The 22,889-nt window shown below is 37.1% G+C and overlaps 1 protein-coding gene across 11 annotated transcripts in view; it reads left to right on the top strand.

Moving 5' to 3' along the window:
- LOC131425988 (otoferlin-like) overlaps nt 1-22,889 on the top strand; it is a 158,793-nt gene that overhangs the window by 96,298 nt on the left and 39,606 nt on the right. For all 11 annotated transcript variants that reach the window (XM_058588350.1, XM_058588349.1, XM_058588347.1 and 8 more), the window contains 2 exons: nt 3,387-3,445; nt 3,873-4,059. In XM_058588350.1, the coding sequence (XP_058444333.1) occupies nt 3,387-3,445; nt 3,873-4,059 (246 nt within the window). The remainder of the gene's footprint in view (nt 1-3,386; nt 3,446-3,872; nt 4,060-22,889) is intronic.

Raw genomic sequence — 22,889 nt, forward strand, 5'->3', positions numbered from 1 at the left:
AAGACTAGACAAGACTCTAGACAAGACTCTAGAGAAGACTCTAGACACGACTCTAGAGAAGATTCTAGACAAGTCTCTAGAGAAGACTCTAGACACGACTCTAGAGAAGACTCTAGAGAAGACTCTAGAGAAGACTCCAGAGAAGACTAGACAAGTCTCTAGAGAAGACTCTAGAGAAGACTCCAGAGAAGACTCTAGAGAAGACTCTAGACAAGATTGTAGACTCTAGAGAAGACTCTAGAGAAGACTCCAGAGAAGAGTCTAGACAAGACTCTAGAGTAGACTCTAGGGAAGATTCTAAACAAGAGGCTAGGGAAGACTCTAGAGAAAACTCTAGAGAAAACTCTAGAGAAGACTCCAGAGAAGATTCTAGAGAAGACTCCAGACTAGACGCATGGAACGCTATTGAATTTTATCCGGATCCGACTTCCGGTTCCGGAACTACAGGGTAAAGTGTGTTTAAAATTGAAAACCGTTGTTTAGAGTGACGATGATAATAAGGGGAAATATTTTTAAAAAAAATTTCAACACTGTTTCAATTTGTAGATTATGTTCCCAATTCACGGTTTCGGAAGTACCGAAAATAGTGGTCAATTGCTTCAAAACGAAACTCACTTGATTTTCGTAGAGATGACAGCACCGAATTTCAGGAACATGGGCTTAAATGAAAGGAATTGTGGACCCTGCAGAAATTAAATATTGTACTAGTGATATTCACAAGAAAAACAATCAAATTTCCGAATGAAAGTCCTGAGAAAAAAAAACTTAAGTCCTACACTTGGAAAATGACTAAAAATTTTAAATCGATTAGAAAAAAACCTTTTTAATTTTGATAAAATTTTGTCCCAAGAATTCAATGAAATTGTGTCCCAACATAGACATTTAAAGACTGTTCCAGAAAGTATGGACGCACTTTGATTTCGCTGTAAATAATTCTCAAGTGTTAGATATTCAAATTTTGTTCAATATACTGATAATATTAGACTACAACAACAGACTACTACTCTCAACATTTGCTACTTAGCCATTTTAGACTAGCTCGCACACCTTCTTGCGAACGTTCCTCATTAAATTCCGTACAGACTTCTTGGGGACAAGTTTTAACACTTTCTTCCAATCTTTTTCAAACTGTTGAATGGTTTTGGCTGCCGAGACATGTTTCCTAAGATGTGCCTTCGTTAATGCCCAAAATTCCTCAATTGGTCGAAGTTGTGGGCAATGTGGTGGATTCATGTCTTTTGGGACGAAAGTGACATGTTTGGTAGTTTACAATTCTATCGTTGATTTCGAGTAGTGGCAAGAAGCAAGATCAGGCCAGAAGACAACAGGATCCTTGTGACTTCGAATCATGGGTAGAAGTCGTTTTTGTAAACATTCCTTGATGTATATTTCGCTGTTCATTGAACATCTTACCGCAGCTACAAATTGCTTTCCAAACCATAGCTTTCTTACCAAATTTTTCGACTTCAATCGATGTCTCGAACTGGTTTAATACTTGCCCTTCTCGCACCGTATAATATTATGGTCCCGGCAAGGATTTGTAATCGAGTTTCACGTAGGTTTCGTCGTCCATGATTATTCAGTTCAAATTTCCAGCAAGAATCGTATTGTACAGTTTTCGAACCCTCGGCTTGATCGATGCTTCTTGTTTCGGACTGCGTTTTGGTTGTTTCTGCTTCTTATAGGTTCGAAGATTCAAACGTTCTTTAGTACGAAGAACATTTGAATTTAAAGTGTCCACTTTTTTGGCCACATCCCGAACTGAAACCTCCTTCTTTTGCTCGAACGCCTTCAGTATACGTTTATCCAACTAAGGGTTAACAGGATCTTTTTTCGACCCGTTTTCGGTTTATCCTCAAAGGTGTTATCCTCACCGAACTTCCTGATTGCATTTCGAACGGCTTTTTCACTTACTCCTTCCATTTTTGCTATCTTTCACAGTGACAGTCCGCATTCTGTGCACCATTTGTACACAAATTTTTGACGTTGTTCTGCTGAACGTCCACGCATTTCGAAACAAACTAATGAAAATGAATAAACAACTGCACTAGTGGTTAGAGAAGAGTGTAAACAACAGGACGCAGCCATAAAAATTGACAGATTCTGAACCATTGCGAAATGGCAGCGGTTTTTGGTTGCGTCCATACTTTCTGGGACAGTCTTTATGCTCCTAGAACAATTTGAAAAAAAATTAATTAGATAATAATTGTCCTTTTTCCAAAGGCAGCCTAGACCAATTTTGGAGAAAAAAAAACAAAGTATGCAAAGTGGCTTTTTGTGACAAAGTCTACTTGTCCAGTAAGTTTCTTTCAAATCTGAGAAGGTGCTGGAACTGGAACTGTAACACTGTCAATTTAATCTGTCAACTGTATCAAAAGTACCTACTTGTTCTTGACTAATTCACAATCTGGGAAATAATTGAATGCCTTTCAATCCTAATTAACTCTCAGGCATGGAAAGCCGCGTGAACAGTCTCTGATTATAGCTCGGAATTGTTGTCGGTTCATTGGAATCAGCTACCTATCTTGTCGACTCGAGTTATCCCCCTTTCAAGCGTTGTTTGTTAGTCGCCTGTCGACTTTTACTTCAAAGCTACATGCACGGAGCAACCGACCGACGGCATCTTCTGACGGCGGGTTTAGTCATCTTCTGAAGATGATTTATTGACTAAATAATCAAGAAACAATCTACCTACTCATGGTTTGAATGATTAGGCCAATCTCTTCGAGAGGACACAAGAAGCATGTCTACGACGGGATCAAGATAAAAGGCAAAAAGCAGGAGTCTTATCAAGCTAAATGACGGTAAATTATTTATGCTTCCTCTTGATCTTCACGTTCGACTATGAGTTCCGAACTAATCAGCTGTCCAATTCTCAAACTGAAGTTTTCCATGAATGCTTCATTAAAGCTGCGGTTGCACTGAAAGTAACCATTTTGTGACATTAAATCCAAAAGCAAATTGAACCTAGGATAATCCGAGTGAATCCGGAAGCAAGCTAGTGCTAGTTCCACGCGATAGTAGAATGAAAACGACTCCGGTGCGATGACATAATGAGTTTATAATTGTGGAATAGAAAAGCGGTGGGCATTTGCACCAAACAGTTGTTGGAGCGTTTTATCGTAACTGTTGATCTAATTTATGATATTTATGAGTTGGAAAATTACTCTTCACTGAGGTAAACACTTTTGACTAGATGGTAAAAGGATTGAAAAATCAACAAAGCTAACTTTTGTTGCCTTTATAATAATACAAACAAAACGGGGAAAAGCATTTTCCATCCATTCTTATAGCTCCATCAACAAATAACATTCTTTTTCTAGGAAAAACAAAGCATGTTTAAGCAGAGTTAATTGTCTTACCCCCCATATTTTCCATTCTTTCAGGAGTTGCACACACGACCACCGAACTGAATTGCAGCACCGAGTTTGTCGATGTTAATCAGGTAAGTCCATTGAATCTTTTTACAGCTTGACAGTTCCGTTGGCTTCCAACAAATCCTTTTCCATAGAGTTCACACTTTAACCAAATTTCCCTTCAGGCTTCTTCACTGAAAAAAATTTTCTCGATTCAAACGAACGGCTGATGTTTTCCAAATCGTCGCCTACTTATGTTTTTCATTATACAGAATGTAAACATGCCAAGAAAATGTTGTTTTTCAACGCCGCCTAAAAAAGGCAAACACAAACAAGTGCCTCGTGTCGGTTTGGTTCCATTCTGAGTCAGGCCGTTCCATTCTGAGTCAGATGTTGGATGGCATACATATTTAAGATAATCTCTTTTCCAGGGCACACGGGCTATATTTTAGTTCCTTCTGTTCACGAGTTTTCTCCTACCGACTTATCGCTGCTACTAATTCGATTCCATTCCAGAGCTTCATCTGGCCACTGGCCCGGCCGGCCGACGAGGACGAAACGGTGATCGTGGAACTGCGGCAGCAAACAACTAAAATCCTGCTGAAAACCGGCATCGGAGGATCGGCGACGAGTCGCGGTGGCAGCCGGGGCACCATCACCAGCAGCACGAAAATCATTGGCCGGTTCGTGCTGCTAATGCAAGGTTAGTTTTCCGGCAGCTTTTTCCGGTGTCATCTAAATAATGCAGCCTGGAACTGAAACATTTATTCGATTGTAACTACCCAATTCGATGCATTCGACGGGACCTGGTTCCTTTGTTAAAGTCCAACTGTTGCTATGGAACTATTTGGAACTGAATCGTATTAGTTTTGAGGTTAAATACTTAAATTAAATTTCTTCCAGTTTGAATATCATAAAACCTTTGAAGGTTATAGTATACTTCAAAGCAGTATGAAAATAACTCCAAACTTCCTAATTCAACCAGCGGGTTAGATTGACATCGGAGACAGGCACAGCCGTGCCGTGCCAGTTTCAATTTTCACTGCTACTTTTTATCCTTTCTACTGCCAACAGACAGGGACCTCGATGACCGTCTGTTGTTTCAAAGTGCTATCATAAACTAGCGCCGACTGACATTCCGCCGGTTGGCTCAGGTGACAAACTGTACAAACATTTTCTCATACCGAGAAGTCGTTGCTCCTTGAGACACTAGATTTGAAACCGGATTTTCACTGGCAAAGGAAGTCCGCCCGGGGAGCAACCGTTGATTGTTTATTTAGATTGATTGAAACAAATTGAAGACTAGCCGACCAAATTGAAACTCCCCGAAGAAAGAGAAATCACACAGTAGGACAGTTTTATTTTCTATTTAATTACTGCTTATCTCCTTAGAACGACCGTGCGTCTCCATCGCATTGGAAACGCACGGTCGTTCTCATGATATAAACATCAAATAAAAATAAAATAAAACAGGCCTACTGTGTGATTCATGAGCAGTACAATCGGATGGAGACGCATGGTTGTTTTAAAATCGAGCTTGACGGAAAGTGTGAATTGGCCTGGTGAAAGATAATTTGGTCTGTCCTGCAATGTTTTCGCATGGATTTCCATCATTTCGGCATAATCTTTTTCAAGGAGGTCATGCAGACATAACTACACGATTACCGAATATCACCTGCTAAGTATCAAGAAGAGTACTAGTGTATTTTCCGCATGGAAACACACCGTGCTCATACTTACATCTTTTGCGACCAGATCAAATCCGTAGGAGTATCTGCTGATCTATCAACAGCTTCTTGAAAGTTCCTGCGCTTGGTGGCCGTTTACCACTCATATTAAAATAAAGTAATAGGAATCACACGGTGCAGATGATTTCTCTTCTTATTCTAATGTAACTTAGCCTGAAGATTCCTTGGTATTCCAAGAATTTCTGAACCTTAGAACTTTAGACCATAGGTACTTTGCAGCTTTGAACTTCAAAACTTAAGAGCTTTGGCACTTTTGAACTTTTTATTTTTCCAACTTTTTAACTTTAGAACCTTACAACCTTAGAATATTAAAACATATTAAATTTTAAATTTTTAAACTTTCGAACTTCTTAACGCTATAACTAGAACTTTCCAACTTGAGATTTTGAGCTTTTAAACTTTGGAACTTTAAAACTTTAGAATATTTCAACTTGAATTTTCGAACTTTTGTATATTGAATTTCCCAAATTGTTTATAAAATTCACCTCTGAAATAATTTGAAATAATTTACATCCATACAAAGTCGAGTTAGTTTAAGATAAGACCTTACTTTGCATTTGCATAAACTACTGTTATTTTGTTGAAGTAACCAATCTTCCAACAGATTGATTGAGTCCTTCTTGTGTCCCACTTGGGAATAAGGCGGTTACACCGAAAGACACCATTATTTCGTCATCTTCAATTTCACCTGAGTTCAGAAGTTGAGTAGCGAACTCTTGCGTATTGGGAATTGATAAACTAAAAAAAACAAATTTCGGCACATTTTTGAATTCTTCCACTAGCCATTTGGATTTGAGATTTTGAGTTTCTAAACTTTTGAACTTTCAAACTTTAGAATATTTCAAATTGAACTTTGAAATTCTGGGCTTTTGAACTTCCGAACTTTATGAGCTTTTAATATTGAAAACTTTAGAATTCCTGAACCTTGAAACTCTAGACCATTAGAACTTTGGAGCTTTGAACTTCAAAACTTGAGAATTTTGGAACATTGGAACTTTTGAACTTTTTATTTTTTCAACTTTTGAACTTTTTATTTTTTCAACTTTTGAACTTTGGAACTATACAAAATAATAGAAATATTAAAAAGTTTGAACTACTGAGATTTAGACCATTAAAACATTAAAAATTTTGAACTTTTAAACTTCAGAACTTATCAACGTTAAAAGTTCCCAATTTTAGAACTTTCAACTTGAATTTTGGAACTATTGACCATTGGAGTTTTGAAACTTTATAATTTTAAAGTCTTAAAATTTAATAATTTTGGAACTTTACATTTTTAGAACTTTAGAACTCTTGAACCTTTGAACCCTTAAACATTAGAACTGTACAGCCTATCAACTTCGAAAACTTTCAATTTAAGATTTCTTAAACTTTAGAACTTTTCAACTTTAGAAATTTTTAACTTAAGATTATGAGCTTTGAAGCTTTAGATCTGTATACCTTTAGAAATTTTGAGCGTTTGACTATTTATCTTTTAGAAAAAAAAACACGTATAATGGATAAGATAAGAAGATAGAACTAAACAAAAATAATCAATTTATTCTGCATCTCCGAAACGATGCCGAACGATTTGTGATGGTATACTGCGTGAAAGGCGTCAGCAGGGATGCCAGGTCATTTTTTCAAAAATCTGTGATCAAAAACCTGTCTGTGAAAATCTGCCATAATAGCAGATCGAAATCAATTTGTTAACCATAAAAAAGGTCTCACTACCAATACGCTCTGTTCTTTTTGGTGCTGAACTGTGCTCGATTCCAAAAATCTGTGATTTATATCTGTGAAAATCTGTGATCATTTTCAGAAATCTGTGAAAATTTATGTCATTTTTTAAATTTGTGCAGAAAATTGAAAATCTGTGAAACACAGATTAATCTGTGAACCTGGCATCCCTGGGCATCAGCTAACCAATCACGCTGTACCGCACTCAGAAAAAATACTCACATCAATGATACGTGAAAACGTATGTGATTTTCAACGAAATAACTTTACATATAATACTTATGTGAAGTATAAGTAGATTCTATAGAACTATTTCGGATTGCTATTATTCTGCGGGTTGAGATTTAGAATGTGCTAGAAGATTAATGTACTGGAACACAATCTAGGTGTTTTGGATTTTGAGATGAATATCATTTTGTAGCACTTTCAGCAACAGGTAATATCAACTTCACTGTAGAACAGAATTCACGTAATGCCGATTGGTCATACAAATCAGTTGTTGAGGGTTGGTTTTGTAGAACAATTTAGTAAAATCCATCAATTATTAATTATACGTCTGCTTGGTACTATCACTGGAAATATAACAAAAATTCGCACGACTTCATCATAATTGTTAAGTGAACTAATGAACAATAATGTAACCTAAATATTAAGTAATTGAACTCAATACTATATCAAGTGGTGGTCGCTTGGAGTAGTGTGTCAATCGCAAATTAATATACATGTCAGTTATGCTCAGGCACCAATCATACACTTATTCCTCATAAATGACATTTGAGCATCTTCGTTTCCATTCTAAAGCACAACACGGAGTTTAAAATTCCGGTTTTTTGCAGACACAACACCGTTTGTGTTGAGCGACTCACCCTCGAAATACGCAATCTCAATAACAAAAAATACAACCTGTTGCTACAAATGGTTATTACAACTTTTAGACTGATCTTGCGCATAGTAAGGAGTGTATCGATAAGTAGTTAGCAACATTCAAACAGTTATTACTCTGAAATGGCTTAATTTTTTGCAGTGTGTATTGCGGTGACATGTTTGTTTACATGTCAATAATAGCTGCGAAATTGATTGGTTTCGGTACGGTTTATCGTTTCAATTATGAGTCGAATTGATCCGCGGAAACGGAATAAAGACGGATGCATCCTGATCGACGACGAAACCTACGCCAAGGAAGACTCTCGAGGGCTGCCCGGACCGCAATATTATACGAAATCGGAGTACCAGGACCTGGACGACGCTGACACCACGGTGGCGATGGAAAAGTTTGGGCAGAAGGTGTTGGTCTGGCAAGCAATTTGTACCTGTGGTTTGCGGTCGTCGATTTTCTTCACGAAGGGCACAATTATCGCCAAGGTGTACGAGAAAGAATGTTTGAAGAAGAGAATGCTGCCACTGTACAGAAAGCATAAGGCTCCTCTCCTCTCTTCTGGCTGGATTTGGCTTCAGCCCACTACGCCAACTCCGTCCTACAGTGGTTGTCAAAAAATAATGTACAATTCGTAGAAAAGGACATCAACCCACCGAACTGCCCGGATCTTCGGCCAATTGAAAGGCATTGAGCAATTGTCAAGCGGCACTTTCGGAAGGAAGGTACAGTGTCCCAAAACATGCAGAAGCTAAAAAAAACAGGACAGCTGCCACCAGGAAAGTCACAAAAATAACTGTGCAGAATTTAATGAAGAATGTCAAGTCCAAAGTGCGAGCGTTTCACAGAAACTAGGATTTTCTTCAATATAATCAGTGAAATGCATAAAAATGTAATTTTTCTACAATATATCGAAAACTGATGTCAAAATATGTTTTTTTTTTCGCTTTTTTATTCAATAATCAATGTTGCTAACTACTTTTCGATACACTCCTTAGCAAAAAAAAACGAGTTCTTGCGTTAAACTCAAATTTAGAGTAGGAGTTACTCAATATCATTGATGATAACTACTCAATTTTTGACGTTTCCATGTGTCATTTGAAAATGAGTAACTAGTACTCAAACTCTGAGTAACTTTTTCTAAGCGTGCACTAAGACTATTTGACAGGCTGTCGTACAATTTAAAACAATTAAAAATAAAACTTACACAATAAAAAAATTTTAAAATCAGCAATCCTAATTTTTGTTTCGATTATGAAGGTTTCAACCTTAAGGTCATTCGCCTCTTCGGATCAGAAAATTTTGCTGACCCTATGTGTGGGGTTGGAAATCAAACCCAGGCCAGCAGCGTGAATGGCATCGTCTTGCCCATCATGCAACACCCATCCCCTCAATAATCTGAATTGTTTTGAATCCACCTGTCATTTTTCACAAGAAAATAATCGGCTCCGTTTTTAGCTGTTTGCCATCTCAACAAAAAAATTGCCTCCAGCAAACGGATGTAGTAGAAACTTTCAAACAAAGTACCAATCATCCGTTTTAAACGATTAAACACCCACCGACAATCCATAATCTCTCCAACTCATAAAGCTCTGAACCAGGCTTCCCAGCAGTACTGCTTTTCAATGACATCCGCCACGAGATAGCATGAACTGTCGGAGCGCAAAGTCGAAAGCCCAGTCTACAATATGTGTGAAGCATACGCCGAACTGTAATGGCAACAGCGCTCGCATGCCTAAATGAATGCTGTCACTGAGACAGTTTGTACTCGCCAGATTGATGAGAGTATTCTATCCGGAGAGTAGTCAAACCGAACGGGCTGTTTGTATCCTGTTTCTTTCTGTTCGCTCATTCGCATAAAATGTTACGGAGACAGCCTTTGAAAATCGAAGACATCCTTTGATTTTAAGGGCATTACTGTTACGAAGGGCTGTCGCAAGCCGGCTGTCTCATCAATGTCTCTTGAAGCAATGAACCGGCTGTTTCTGGAGACGAGCCGTGGGTCATAGTGCGCTCGCACTATTTCGGCTGCCTCAATGAAATGGTACTAGTACATACGATTGCGTTGTTGGGATTACCTTTGCAGGAAACTTTAGTAACGTTTCATTACAATACCATTGTGAAATAAAGAAATTGTTTTAGATTTATATATACTGTCGGCGAAGGCAATGAATTTTAATAACTAACGAATATTAAAAGATAAACACTGAGTTTTGTGTAACGGCTCATATGTATATATGAATTTCTAAAGTATTGATCCTTACTGCTTCCTTCTTATTCCTAAAGAAACAGATACACTTCCATTCATTAACAATACTCCGAAAATGTCTTATGCACCCTTATTCTGAATAATGACGTTTGATTTTTGGATCGAATCGTAGCTACTTTTCACAACTAATTAATTATGTAGTGTATTTAACGTTACTCCACCAATAGTCGGCACACTTTGGTACCCGTGCCTCACCGATTTCGTTGAAACTATAGAATATGATACTCTGAACCCAAATAAGATGTTTGGTGCACTTTGAATAGTTTTCGACCATAAAATTGAATGGGCAACTTTTATGTTTATATGTGAACATGTGCTTTCAGATTTTCGCTAAAAGTGTTTTAAAAAGAAAAATATAATGAAACCATTATTTTTCCCAAAAGCATCAAATTTTTTGGTTTACCCCAAACTTTGTTACAAATTTAGTATTCTCAATTGTTCTTTTCCACATAGGAATCAATCAACTAATAGCTTAAATTTATTTAAAATAGCTTAAATTTAGTTGTTCATTTAACATTCACATAGGTTTTGCCAGCAGTTGAAGGAATGAGAATATAAAAAACGTTGAGTTCTTAATTTGTTACTACCTTTGAGAACAGATCTTCAATAAACCTCTTTTGTTTTCATAAATATCACAAAACTAGAAAAATAAGTTTATAAGTTTTTTTATGGAATTCAGTGCCTATTAATATAGCTTCATTGCGGCTTAAATTGACTTTCCCTTTGCTCTCATTGCAAGTTTCTAAGTACTCCCCGGACCTTGTAATTGAGCTCTTTTTCGTTGAGGTGGTAGATCTTTTAGTACCATCTACACAAATACAGGGTCCGCAACCATGAAGTTGATTGGGGGAGCTCGCAGATAAAAAGTAGTTCAACAGATGGTTGTTTATGTGAAGAAAAGTTAAGAAGAAATTTTCATCGCAAATCATTTAATCATCGCAAATCATTTAATTAAAAGCCTTCCATTTAGTTTCATCCATATTCGACTTCTTGTTTCGAAATTAAGGGATGATCAGTACCAAAACTGGGAATTTAAAAATTTAATTTTTGAATTTTAAATAAATGAAAGACAAATTCGTGTCATATACAGCTCTTAAATTCTGTTTCTCCTAGGATAACTAAAACAATGAGTTTCTTAGGGTCGGAAATGACTGCTACAATATTATTATTATTATTATCATTATTATTATTATTATTATTATTATTATTATTATTATTATTATTATTATTATTATTATTATTATTATTATTATTATTATTATTATTATTATTATTATTATTATTATTATTATTATTATTATTATTATTATTATTATTATTATTATTATTATTTTCATTATATCTTTTATTTATTCCCGGTTTCAAACTTAATTGTTCACCGGGGATTTACACCTACATTTTTCAGAACATAATTTCTTTTTAGAAAGAAAACTGTTAAATATGTGCAAAGAACTCGGCTCTCAGAAAGTTTGACTATTTAGTTACAATATTTATAGTTCCAAACGTTTGATTTTTTTTAAATGCAGACACAAGCTACTAAGGCAATTAGATTTTAGAAAATTTTCGACATTATTAGACTTTTAACTGCGGAAGTCGGATCCGAATTAAATTCAATAGTTCGCTTTGCTATTCACGAATAACTTTCCTTTTCCGTGAGGGCGTGAGAGTCGACTCAAACAGAAAACGAAAAATGTGTACGAGAATTGTAGCGAGCGCATATAAACTGGATGTGCTGTTTGAAATTTCAATGCACCGCATCTTCTTCTGCGTGCGGCTCGTGATTGCAACATCTACATTTCCAAAATTGGATTGAGCGTAAAAGCACATAAAGGAAATGATTGAGATACTTCTAGAAGTTTACATGAAATTGTCCTTTTAACTGTAGATATAAATTTGGGCCTCAGTTACTTTTATAGCAAGTTTTGTGGTAAACAACGACATTAAGTTAAAGAATTCAAAATATACTGACACAAGCTTCTACTTGATGAAAGATACGCTTTAACCGAGTTTTAAATTTTACAATGTAAAGTGACAGTTTCAACGTGTGTAAAAGTCGCGAACTTCTGGTAGCTATGACCAAAATAATGTAATAGTTAATATGCTGTTTCTGGAAATAAGATAATTCTATGCATAACAGGAAGAAAATGATTCAGCAGATTATCAGCACAACCCTATATCATATAAGTAACCGTACTATATCCGATTTTTTTTTGGAATATATTCCAGGGTAATAGAAACACCATACTATTCATATATAGAAGAGAACTTGATATGTATGGAAAGCTTGAGACCACATTACTCAAGAAAGACATTATTACATAACTTGGGGAATTAAAACTTTTTTTCTAAATAAAACAAAATAAACATTCGAATCTGTTACGGGCAACCATGCTGCATTCCACGCTTGGAAACATATTTTTTTGAAGAACCGGAATTTTTCATTCAGTTTTTGCATTCAAAGCTTTGTTGTACGGTACCTGAAAATAAGATGTTTCTGGATGATTTTTGCCTTGCAAATTCCGACTCCAAATTTTTCACTCAAGGTTTTTATTCGATTGGTGGTTCAACGTATAACGAACTTAACGAGCCAGGTTTTGTATGTTTCATTCCTGACTTGAAAGAATTCTTAGTGTCCGTAGTATTGCAGCACTGGCCATGCAAAAATCCCGTAGACTTACAAGTCGACTGCAAAGCTAACGCTAACGAGTATCGAATACGGAATCTTTGATTTGAACATATCTTTCGCTACGAACATTTATTTACCGTTAACATATAAATCTAAAATCTGATTCAATTGGCTTTTACACTCTTATATAAGGAACGATTGCGCCTTTACTATCCTGAAGGAAGAGATAAAGAGGATGAAAATAATGCTCCACGCACATCAGTACGCGCATACACTATGAATGTTACAGCCCACAAACCGACCGCAAACTGCCTGAAAGGAGCACGCCGAACTGACTCAGCTATTAAAAAACATTGCTCTTTAATTAATCGATCTATCAATTCATAGAAGATCGACCAAAATATAAAAATTAACTTTCATTAAAACCAAAGTCCGTTCTTCAATCCGTTTCGTATTAGGAGTTTCGTATATTATTAATTATCAATTATATTGTTATCAATGCCCTACCAACGGTGATTGCTATGCGCAATGATCAACCGCTGCGCAAAGCAATCACCAAAGGCAAAACTAAAACCCACATGCTTGCCTCGAATCTTCATAGCAAACCAAGAGCAACAAATTTGAACCGCACCGGTTACTGTCGCAGACCTGGTCAAGGGAGAGTAATATTTTGCTCTCGACAGAAACAACGCAGTGACTGATACCCGAAGCTTACTGTCGCAACAGCGAGAACTTCATGCTTCTTCGGCTGTCGTGGACCATGACAAAATGTCTTACGATGGAATGAACTGTCGAACGAAGTGAATGACGGCAACGTTGGCTGTACAGAACTATTTGTCTAAGGGCTGTCGTGATGAAACCTATCACAAGGCTGTCATGGAAAGAGTAGCATGACATCCTCAATAATAATGTCGCGCGGCGGTACATTTGGGAAGCCTGCTCTGAACGCACGCCGGGTTGGATTGTTGTTTACTTGACCCCAGGAGGAAGGGAAGGTCGTGTATTACAAAACGCAATCTGCTAACAATTAGTAGCCTTGTCCGTCTTCCGGCGAATGCTAAAATCCCGGCACTGCTCGTACACTGGATATTTTCCGACTGCTAAGGATAAAGCACGGGGCAATATGGACAGCAGTCTGTACTGCCTTCTCGTCGTCATATATCGGAACGAAGGCGGATTTTGCGGGGTTTGTTGTAATCTGTAAATAAGCTTTGTATCAGACGAAACGTTTTTAGATTGTGTACAAAGAAAATACGACAACTTAAAACATTGGAAGTTGGCTTAAATTGACATTTCACTGACTGACTGCAGGGATGCCAGGTGATTTTTTCAAAAATCTGTGAATAAACCCAAAACCAGTCTGTGAAAATCTGTGATCGTTTTCCGTACCACAATAGCAGTTCAAAATCAATTTGGTGATCAAAAAAAAAAAATTTCTCACTACTCATTTTCCGTTCCATTATAGCAGATCGAATTAAATTTAGGGAGCAAAAAAAAAAAGGTCTCACATCCAACACGTTCTGTACCTTTTTCCTCAACCGCTCTGTACTTTTGCTCGATTTCCAAAATCTGTGAAAATCTGTGATTTCTTCAAGAATCTGTGATCATTTTCAGAAATCTGTGAAAATCTGTGTCATTTTTAGAATCTGTGTAGAAAATGGAAAATCTGTCAAACACAAATTAATCTGTGAACCTAACATCCCTGACCAGTGCTGGAAACTGCTGACATTTTTTTTGAATGTCGTGTGCTGGAAACTTTCATGTTGCCTACTATTCGGGCTGTCACACATGAATGTCGCACGAACCATACAGATGAAAGTCGCATGTGACAGTCATGAGCGAGCGTTTCATGAATGTAGTAGCGGCAGTCTTACTCGTGTTGGACGATGAATGTAACGAAAGAATGATAGTCCTCAATAGAATCGGCTGCATTTTGTCTTCGGTACGAATTTCATTTCTGGCAATGAACATTCATGAAGAAATTCAAAACGGCGTCATTAGTGACGGGTTTCATATCCATACCGTTCCATGAAATGGTTGAATTTCAAATTGCTGCTGTGGAGGGGATCAAATACCGTAGCTTTTAACTTTGTCAAGGTGCGTAGGGTTGTCAACGAATGCAAAAAGGGATATTTTGAAAAAAAAAATCAAATAATAATTGAATAATAAAATGAAAAGGTTTGATGAGTGGATGTTAGAAAACGACGTTAGAAGCCGTTTCAAAATCCAAGATGGCGGCTTCCGGCATATCAATGTTCGTTACAAACCATCACAATATGAATATTTTTCGAACGGATTCGATAAATGGATGTTAGAAAACGACTTTAGAAGCCGTTTCTAAATACAACATGGCGACTTCCGGCATATCGATATTCGTTAGAAACCATCACAATATGGGTATTTTTCGAATGGATTTGATGAATGGATGTTAGAAAATGACGTTAGAAGCCGTTTCAAAATCCAAGATGGCGGCTTCCGGCATATCGATGTTAGTTACAATTGATCACAATATGGGTATTTTTCGAATGGATTTGATGAATGGATGTTAGAAAACGACGTTAGAAGCCGTTTCAAAATCCAAGATGGCGGCTTCCGGCATATCGATGTTCGTTACAAACGATCACAATATGAGTATTTTTCGAATGGATTTGATGAATGGATGTTAGAAAACGACGTTAGACCCTTTTCAAAATCCAAGATGGCGGCTTCCGGCATATCGATGTTCGTTACAAACTATTACAATATGAATATTTTTCGAACAGATTCGATGAATGGATGTAAGAAAACGGCGTTAGAAGCCGTTTCAAAATCCAAGATGGCGGCTTCCGGCATATCGATGTTCGTTACAAACTATCACAATATGAATATTTTTCGAACAGATTCGATGAATGGATGTGAGAAAACGGCGTTAGAAGCCGTTTCAAAATCCAAGATGGCGGCTTCCGGCATATCGATGTTAGTTACAATTGATCACAATATGAGTATTTTTCGAATGGATTTGATGAATGGATGTTAGAAAACGACGTTAGAAGCCCTTTTCAAAATCCAAGATGGCGGTTTCCGGCATATCGATGTTCGTTACAATCGATCACAATATGGGTATTTTTCGAATGGATTTGATGAATGGATGTTAGAAAACGACGTTAGAAGCCGTTTCAAAATCCAAGATGGCGGCTCCCGGCATATCGATGTTCGTTACAAACTATCACAATATGAATATTTTTCGAACAGATTCGATGAATGGATGTAAGAAAACGGCGTTAGAAGCCGTTTCAAAATCCAAGATGGCGGCTTCCGGCATATCGATGTTAGTTACAATTGATCACAATATGAGTATTTTTCGAATGGATTTGATGAATGGATTTTAGAAAACGATGTTAGAAGCCCTTTTCAAAATCCAAGATGGCGGTTTCCGGCATATCGATGTTCGTTACAATCGATCACAATATGGGTATTTTTCGAATGGATTTGATGAATGGATGTTAGAAAACGACGTTAGAAGCCCTTTTCAAAATCCAAGATGGCGGCTTCCGGCATATCGATGTTAGTTACAATTGATCACAATATGGGTATTTTTCGAATGGATTTGATGAATGGATGTTAGAAAACGACGTTAGAAGCCGTTTCAAAATCCAAGATGGCGGCTTCCGGCATATCGATGTTCGTTACAAACGATCACAATATGAGTATTTTTCGAATGGATTTGATGAATGGATGTTAGAAAACGACGTTAGAAGTTCTTTTCAAAATCCAAGATGGCGGCTTCCGGCATATCGATGTTCGTTACAAACTATTACAATATGAATATTTTTCGAACAGATTCGATGAATGGATGTAAGAAAACGGCGTTAGAAGCCGTTTCAAAATCCAAGATGGCGGCTTCCGGCATATCGATGTTCGTTACAAACTATCACAATATGAATATTTTTCGAACAGATTCGATGAATGGATGTAAGAAAACGGCGTTAGAAGCCGTTTCAAAATCCAAGATGGCGGCTTCCGGCATATCGATGTTAGTTACAATTGATCACAATATGAGTATTTTTCGAATGGATTTGATGAATGGATGTTAGAAAACGACGTTAGAAGCCCTTTTCAAAATCCAAGATGGCGGTTTCCGGCATATCGATGTTCGTTACAATCGATCACAATATGGGTATTTTTCGAATGGATTTGATGAATGGATGTTAGAAAATGACGTTAGAAGCCGTTTCAAAATCCAAGATGGCGACTTCCGGCATATCGATGTTAGTTACAATTGATCACAATATGGGTATTTTTCGAATGGATTTGATGAATGGATGTTAGAAAACGACGTTAGAAGCCGTTTCAAAATCCAAGATGGCGGCTTCCGGCATATCGATGTTCGTTACAAACGATCACAATATGAGTATTTTTCGAATGGATTTGATGAATGGATGTTAGAAAACGACGTTAGAAGCCCTTTTCAAAATCCAAGATGGCGGCTTCCGGCATATCGATGTTCGTTACAAACTATCACAATATGAATATTTTTCGAACAGATTCGATGAATGGATGTAAGAAAACGGCGTTAGAAGCCGTTTCAAAATCCAAGATGGCGGCTTCCGGCATATCGATGTTAGTTACAATTGATCACAATATGAGTATTTTTCGAATGGATTTGATGAATGGATGTTAGAAAACGACGTTAGAAGCCGTTTCAAAATCCAAGATGGCGGCTTCCGGCATATCGATGTTAGTTACAATTGATCACAATATGAGTATTTTTCGAATGGATTTGATGAATGGATGTTAGAAAACGACGTTAGAAGCCCTTTTCAAAATCCAAGATGGCGGTTTCCGGCATATCGATGTTCGTTACAATCGATCACAATATGGGTATTTTTCGAATGGATTTGATGAATGGATGTTAGAAAATGACGTTAGAAGCCGTTTCAAAATCCAAGATGGCGACTTCCGGCATATCGATGTTAGTTACAATTGATCACAATATGAGTATTTTTCGAATGGATTTGATGAATGGATGTTAGAAAACGACGTTAGAAGCCCTTTTCAAAATCCAAGATGGCGGTTTCCGGCATATCGATGTTCGTTACAATCGATCACAATATGGGTATTTTTCGAATGGATTTGATGAATGGATGTTAGAAAACGACGTTAGAAGCCGTTTCAAAATCCAAGATGGCGGCTTCCGGCATATCGATGTTCGTTACAAACGATCACAATATGAGTATTTTTCGAATGGATTTGATGAATGGATGTTAGAAAACGACGTTAGAAGCCCTTTTCAGAATCCAAGATGGCGGTTTCCGGCATATCGATGTTCGTTACAATCGATCACAATATGGGTATTTTTCGAATGGATTTGATGAATGGATGTTAGAAAACGACGTTAGAAGCCGTTTCAAAATCCAAGATGGCGGCTCCCGGCATATCGATGTTCGTTACAAACTATCACAATATGAATATTTTTCGAACAGATTCGATGAATGGATGTAAGAAAACGGCGTTAGAAGCCGTTTCAAAATCCAAGATGGCGGCTTCCGGCATATCGATGTTCGTTACAATCGATCACAATATGGGTATTTTTCGAATGGATTTGATGAATGGATGTTAGAAAACGACGTTAGAAGCCCTTTTCAAAATCCAAGATGGCGGTTTCCGGCATATCGATGTTAGTTACAATTGATCACAATATGAGTATTTTTCGAATGGATTTGATGAATGGATGTTAGAAAACGACGTTAGAAGCCCTTTTCAAAATCCAAGATGGCGGTTTCCGGCATATCGATGTTCGTTACAATCGATCACAATATGGGTATTTTTCGAATGGATTTGATGAATGGATGTTAGAAAACGACGTTAGAAGCCGTTTCAAAATCCAAGATGGCGGCTTCCGGCATATCGATGTTCGTTACAAACGATCACAATATGAGTATTTTTCGAATGGATTTGATGAATGGATGTTAGAAAACGACGTTAGAAGCCCTTTTCAGAATCCAAGATGGCGGTTTCCGGCATATCGATGTTCGTTACAATCGATCACAATATGGGTATTTTTCGAATGGATTTGATGAATGGATGTTAGAAAACGACGTTAGAAGCCGTTTCAAAATCCAAGATGGCGGCTCCCGGCATATCGATGTTCGTTACAAACTATCACAATATGAATATTTTTCGAACAGATTCGATGAATGGATGTAAGAAAACGGCGTTAGAAGCCGTTTCAAAATCCAAGATGGCGGCTTCCGGCATATCGATGTTAGTTACAATTGATCACAATATGAGTATTTTTCGAATGGATTTGATGAATGGATGTTAGAAAACGACGTTAGAAGCCCTTTTCAAAATCCAAGATGGCGGCTTCCGGCATATCGATGTTCGTTACAAACTATCACAATATGAATATTTTTCGAACAGATTCGATGAATGGATGTAAGAAAACGGCGTTAGAAGCCGTTTCAAAATCCAAGATGGCGGCTTCCGGCATATCGATGTTAGTTACAATTGATCACAATATGAGTATTTTTCGAATGGATTTGATGAATGGATGTTAGAAAACGACGTTAGAAGCCCTTTTCAGAATCCAAGATGGCGGTTTCCGGCATATCGATGTTCGTTACAATCGATCACAATATGGGTATTTTTCGAATGGATTTGATGAATGGATGTTAGAAAACGACGTTAGAAGCCCTTTTCAGAATCCAAGATGGCGGTTTCCGGCATATCGATGTTCGTTACAATCGATCACAATATGGGTATTTTTCGAATGGATTTGATGAATGGATGTTAGAAAACGACGTTAGAAGCCGTTTCAAAATCCAAGATGGCGGCTTCCGGCATATCGATGTTCGTTACAAACGATCACAATATGAGTATTTTTCGAATGGATTTGATGAATGGATTTTAGAAAACGATGTTAGAAGCCCTTTTCAAAATCCAAGATGGCGGTTTCCGGCATATCGATGTTCGTTACAAACGATCACAATATGAGTATTTTTCGAATGGATTTGATGAATGGATGTTAGAAAACGACGTTAGAAGCCCTTTTCAAAATCCAAGATGGCGGTTTCCGGCATATCGATGTTCGTTACAATCGATCACAATATGGGTATTTTTCGAATGGATTTGATGAATGGATGTTAGAAAACGACGTTAGAAGCCGTTTCAAAATCCAAGATGGCGGCTTCCGGCATATCGATGTTCGTTACAAACGATCACAATATGAGTATTTTTCGAATGGATTTGATGAATGGATGTTAGAAAACGACGTTAGAAGCCCTTTTCAGAATCCAAGATGGCGGTTTCCGGCATATCGATGTTCGTTACAATCGATCACAATATGGGTATTTTTCGAATGGATTTGATGAATGGATGTTAGAAAACGACGTTAGAAGCCGTTTCAAAATCCAAGATGGCGGCTCCCGGCATATCGATGTTCGTTACAAACTATCACAATATGAATATTTTTCGAACAGATTCGATGAATGGATGTAAGAAAACGGCGTTAGAAGCCGTTTCAAAATCCAAGATGGCGGCTTCCGGCATATCGATGTTAGTTACAATTGATCACAATATGAGTATTTTTCGAATGGATTTGATGAATGGATTTTAGAAAACGATGTTAGAAGCTTTTTTCAAAATCCAAGATGGCGGTTTCCGGCATATCGATGTTCGTTACAAACGATCACAATATGAGTATTTTTCGAATGGATTTGATGAATGGATGTTAGAAAACGACGTTAGAAGCCCTTTTCAAAATCCAAGATGGCGGCTTCCGGCATATCGATGTTCGTTACAAACTATCACAATATGAATATTTTTCGAACAGATTCGATGAATGGATGTAAGAAAACGGCGTTAGAAGCCGTTTCAAAATCCAAGATGGCGGCTTCCGGCATATCGATGTTAGTTACAATTGATCACAATATGAGTATTTTTCGAATGGATTTGATGAATGGATGTTAGAAAACGACGTTAGAAGCCCTTTTCAGAATCCAAGATGGCGGTTTCCGGCATATCGATGTTCGTTACAATCGATCACAATATGGGTATTTTTCGAATGGATTTGATGAATGGATGTTAGAAAACGACGTTAGAAGCCGTTTCAAAATCCAAGATGGCGGCTCCCGGCATATCGATGTTCGTTACAAACTATCACAATATGAATATTTTTCGAACAGATTCGATGAATGGATGTAAGAAAACGGCGTTAGAAGCCGTTTCAAAATCCAAGATGGCGGCTTCCGGCATATCGATGTTAGTTACAATTGATCACAATATGGGTATTTTTCGAATGGATTTGATGAATGGATGTTAGAAAACGACGTTAGAAGCCCTTTTCAAAATCCAAGATGGCGGCTTCCGGCATATCAATGTTCGTTACAAACGATCACAATATTAGTAGCCGTTTCTAAATACAAGATGGCGACTTCCGGCGTATCGATATTCGTTAGAAACCATTCCAATATGAGTATTTTTCTAGTGGATTCGATGAGTAGAACTTGAAAATGATGCTTACAGTAATTCCAACATCCTAGATGGTGGACAGAATGAGCGAATTTAGTTTTTGGTTATAAACTGTCATAAAGAAATTCATAAATTGTTTTCATCTCGATATTCTTCCAAATCTTATATTGCTGTTATGAAGGCGATCGAAAATCGTAGTACTTTTTCGAAAGCAAACAATTTTTGAAGAAATAACATTGTAATAATATTTGAACTACGGATTAAGGGATCGAAAATCATTAGATTTTGCTCATACCAACGAATATTCACAACCATCCAAAAAAAAATTAAACATGAATTGAATGGAGAAGAACGCCAATATTGGCCTATGACTACGATATGGCCAGTTTGTATTTCTGTTGGCTGCCAGTATTTTGGCACAAGCACACCATCATAATTTAAACGCTTGCCAACTCGATTTGTTTACTTATGTAAGATTCGCCCTTCTTTGAAAAACAGCTGACATATCATGTCAAGTGTATGTCATACATTCGTATGTTAGGTAGAACTCACAGCTCAACCCAAGCAAGGAGAGCTGCTTCGTACGTTCATTAGTTCCTGAACATGTCTGCCAGCTGATGAGTATGCTTCATGAGGTTAGCCTTTGATGAATGGTTCGCATATTGAAGATGCCTATGAGAAAACTAGATTGATAACTTTTAGTTCCAATGAATATTAATTGAAAAAACATTGCTTCTTGTGTTTGTAGGATATATACACAGTATAATCTTCCAAGAAAAAAATGGATCGTTTGAAAACGGACTCAAATGCAAAATTTATGCTATAAAATGTCTGAAATATTTTTGAAATGTGATCAAATTTGGTCTTGGAGTACAAACGTTATGTTCAAAAATGATTTCTGCAAACCTACACTAAAAAGACACCGTAAATATTGCCTGTATGACCTTGCTTCGCATCTTGTAGCACGCCGTGAAGCAAAGTTCTTCATTCTCGTACAGTACAAACGAGAGCGAACCCTTCATTTCATTGCATTGCCATGGATTGCTTAGTTCATGTGTTAATTGAGACAGAGAGCACAGACAATTTACCAAACAAGGGAACTGGTCTGCTCAGTAGCATATACTCTCACGCATCCAGTTTCTCTCTAATATAGGACTCTCATTCAGTTATGTCAAGCAAAGTATTCTCAGCGGGTGTTTTTTTGTTGCTTCGTTTGTTTGAGGATTCACAATACAAGCCCTGTATGCAGTGCTGTTATTTTCACGCGCGAATTTTACATTTTCTCATCTACTTGTATGTACGAGTTACGATGCGGACACGACTGGCAGCACCATGCTATCAAAAAAGTATGTCGCTAATGATTTGTTCGGAAAATATGAGAGCTGAATATCTTGATTATATGATGTCTTCTATTGCTGTTATAAAACACGTACACGCTAATCGGAAAGTAAATCGATTTCAATTGGTAATATTAAGAATACATCGCAACGCTCCAGGTAATGTTGCACGATACGATTGAATTTATTTTTGATTTGATTTGTAGTAGAAAAACATCATACTTTTTCAAATGGACTTTTTATTGCTATAATCTAATTTCGATTTAAGAGCGAAATAAGAAAATTGTCGCATATTTTGATAAAGTCTAATAAGAAGACACTTGTCAACAGTCATACCAATAAAAAAAATTTCTTTTTTTCGGGTTTTTAAATTTATACTCTTCTATCTGTCCCAGCAAACTTCGACTTTGCTTAAAATTTATCTTTGGATTTCAAAAACAGAGTCGTTGCACGCAATAACATATCATTCCAAACTTATTACTTCTTAAAAATATTTTTGAATCAGCATT

The sequence above is a fragment of the Malaya genurostris genome, chromosome 1 (assembly GCF_030247185.1).
Source record: "Malaya genurostris strain Urasoe2022 chromosome 1, Malgen_1.1, whole genome shotgun sequence".
NCBI lineage: Eukaryota > Metazoa > Arthropoda > Insecta > Diptera > Culicidae > Malaya > Malaya genurostris.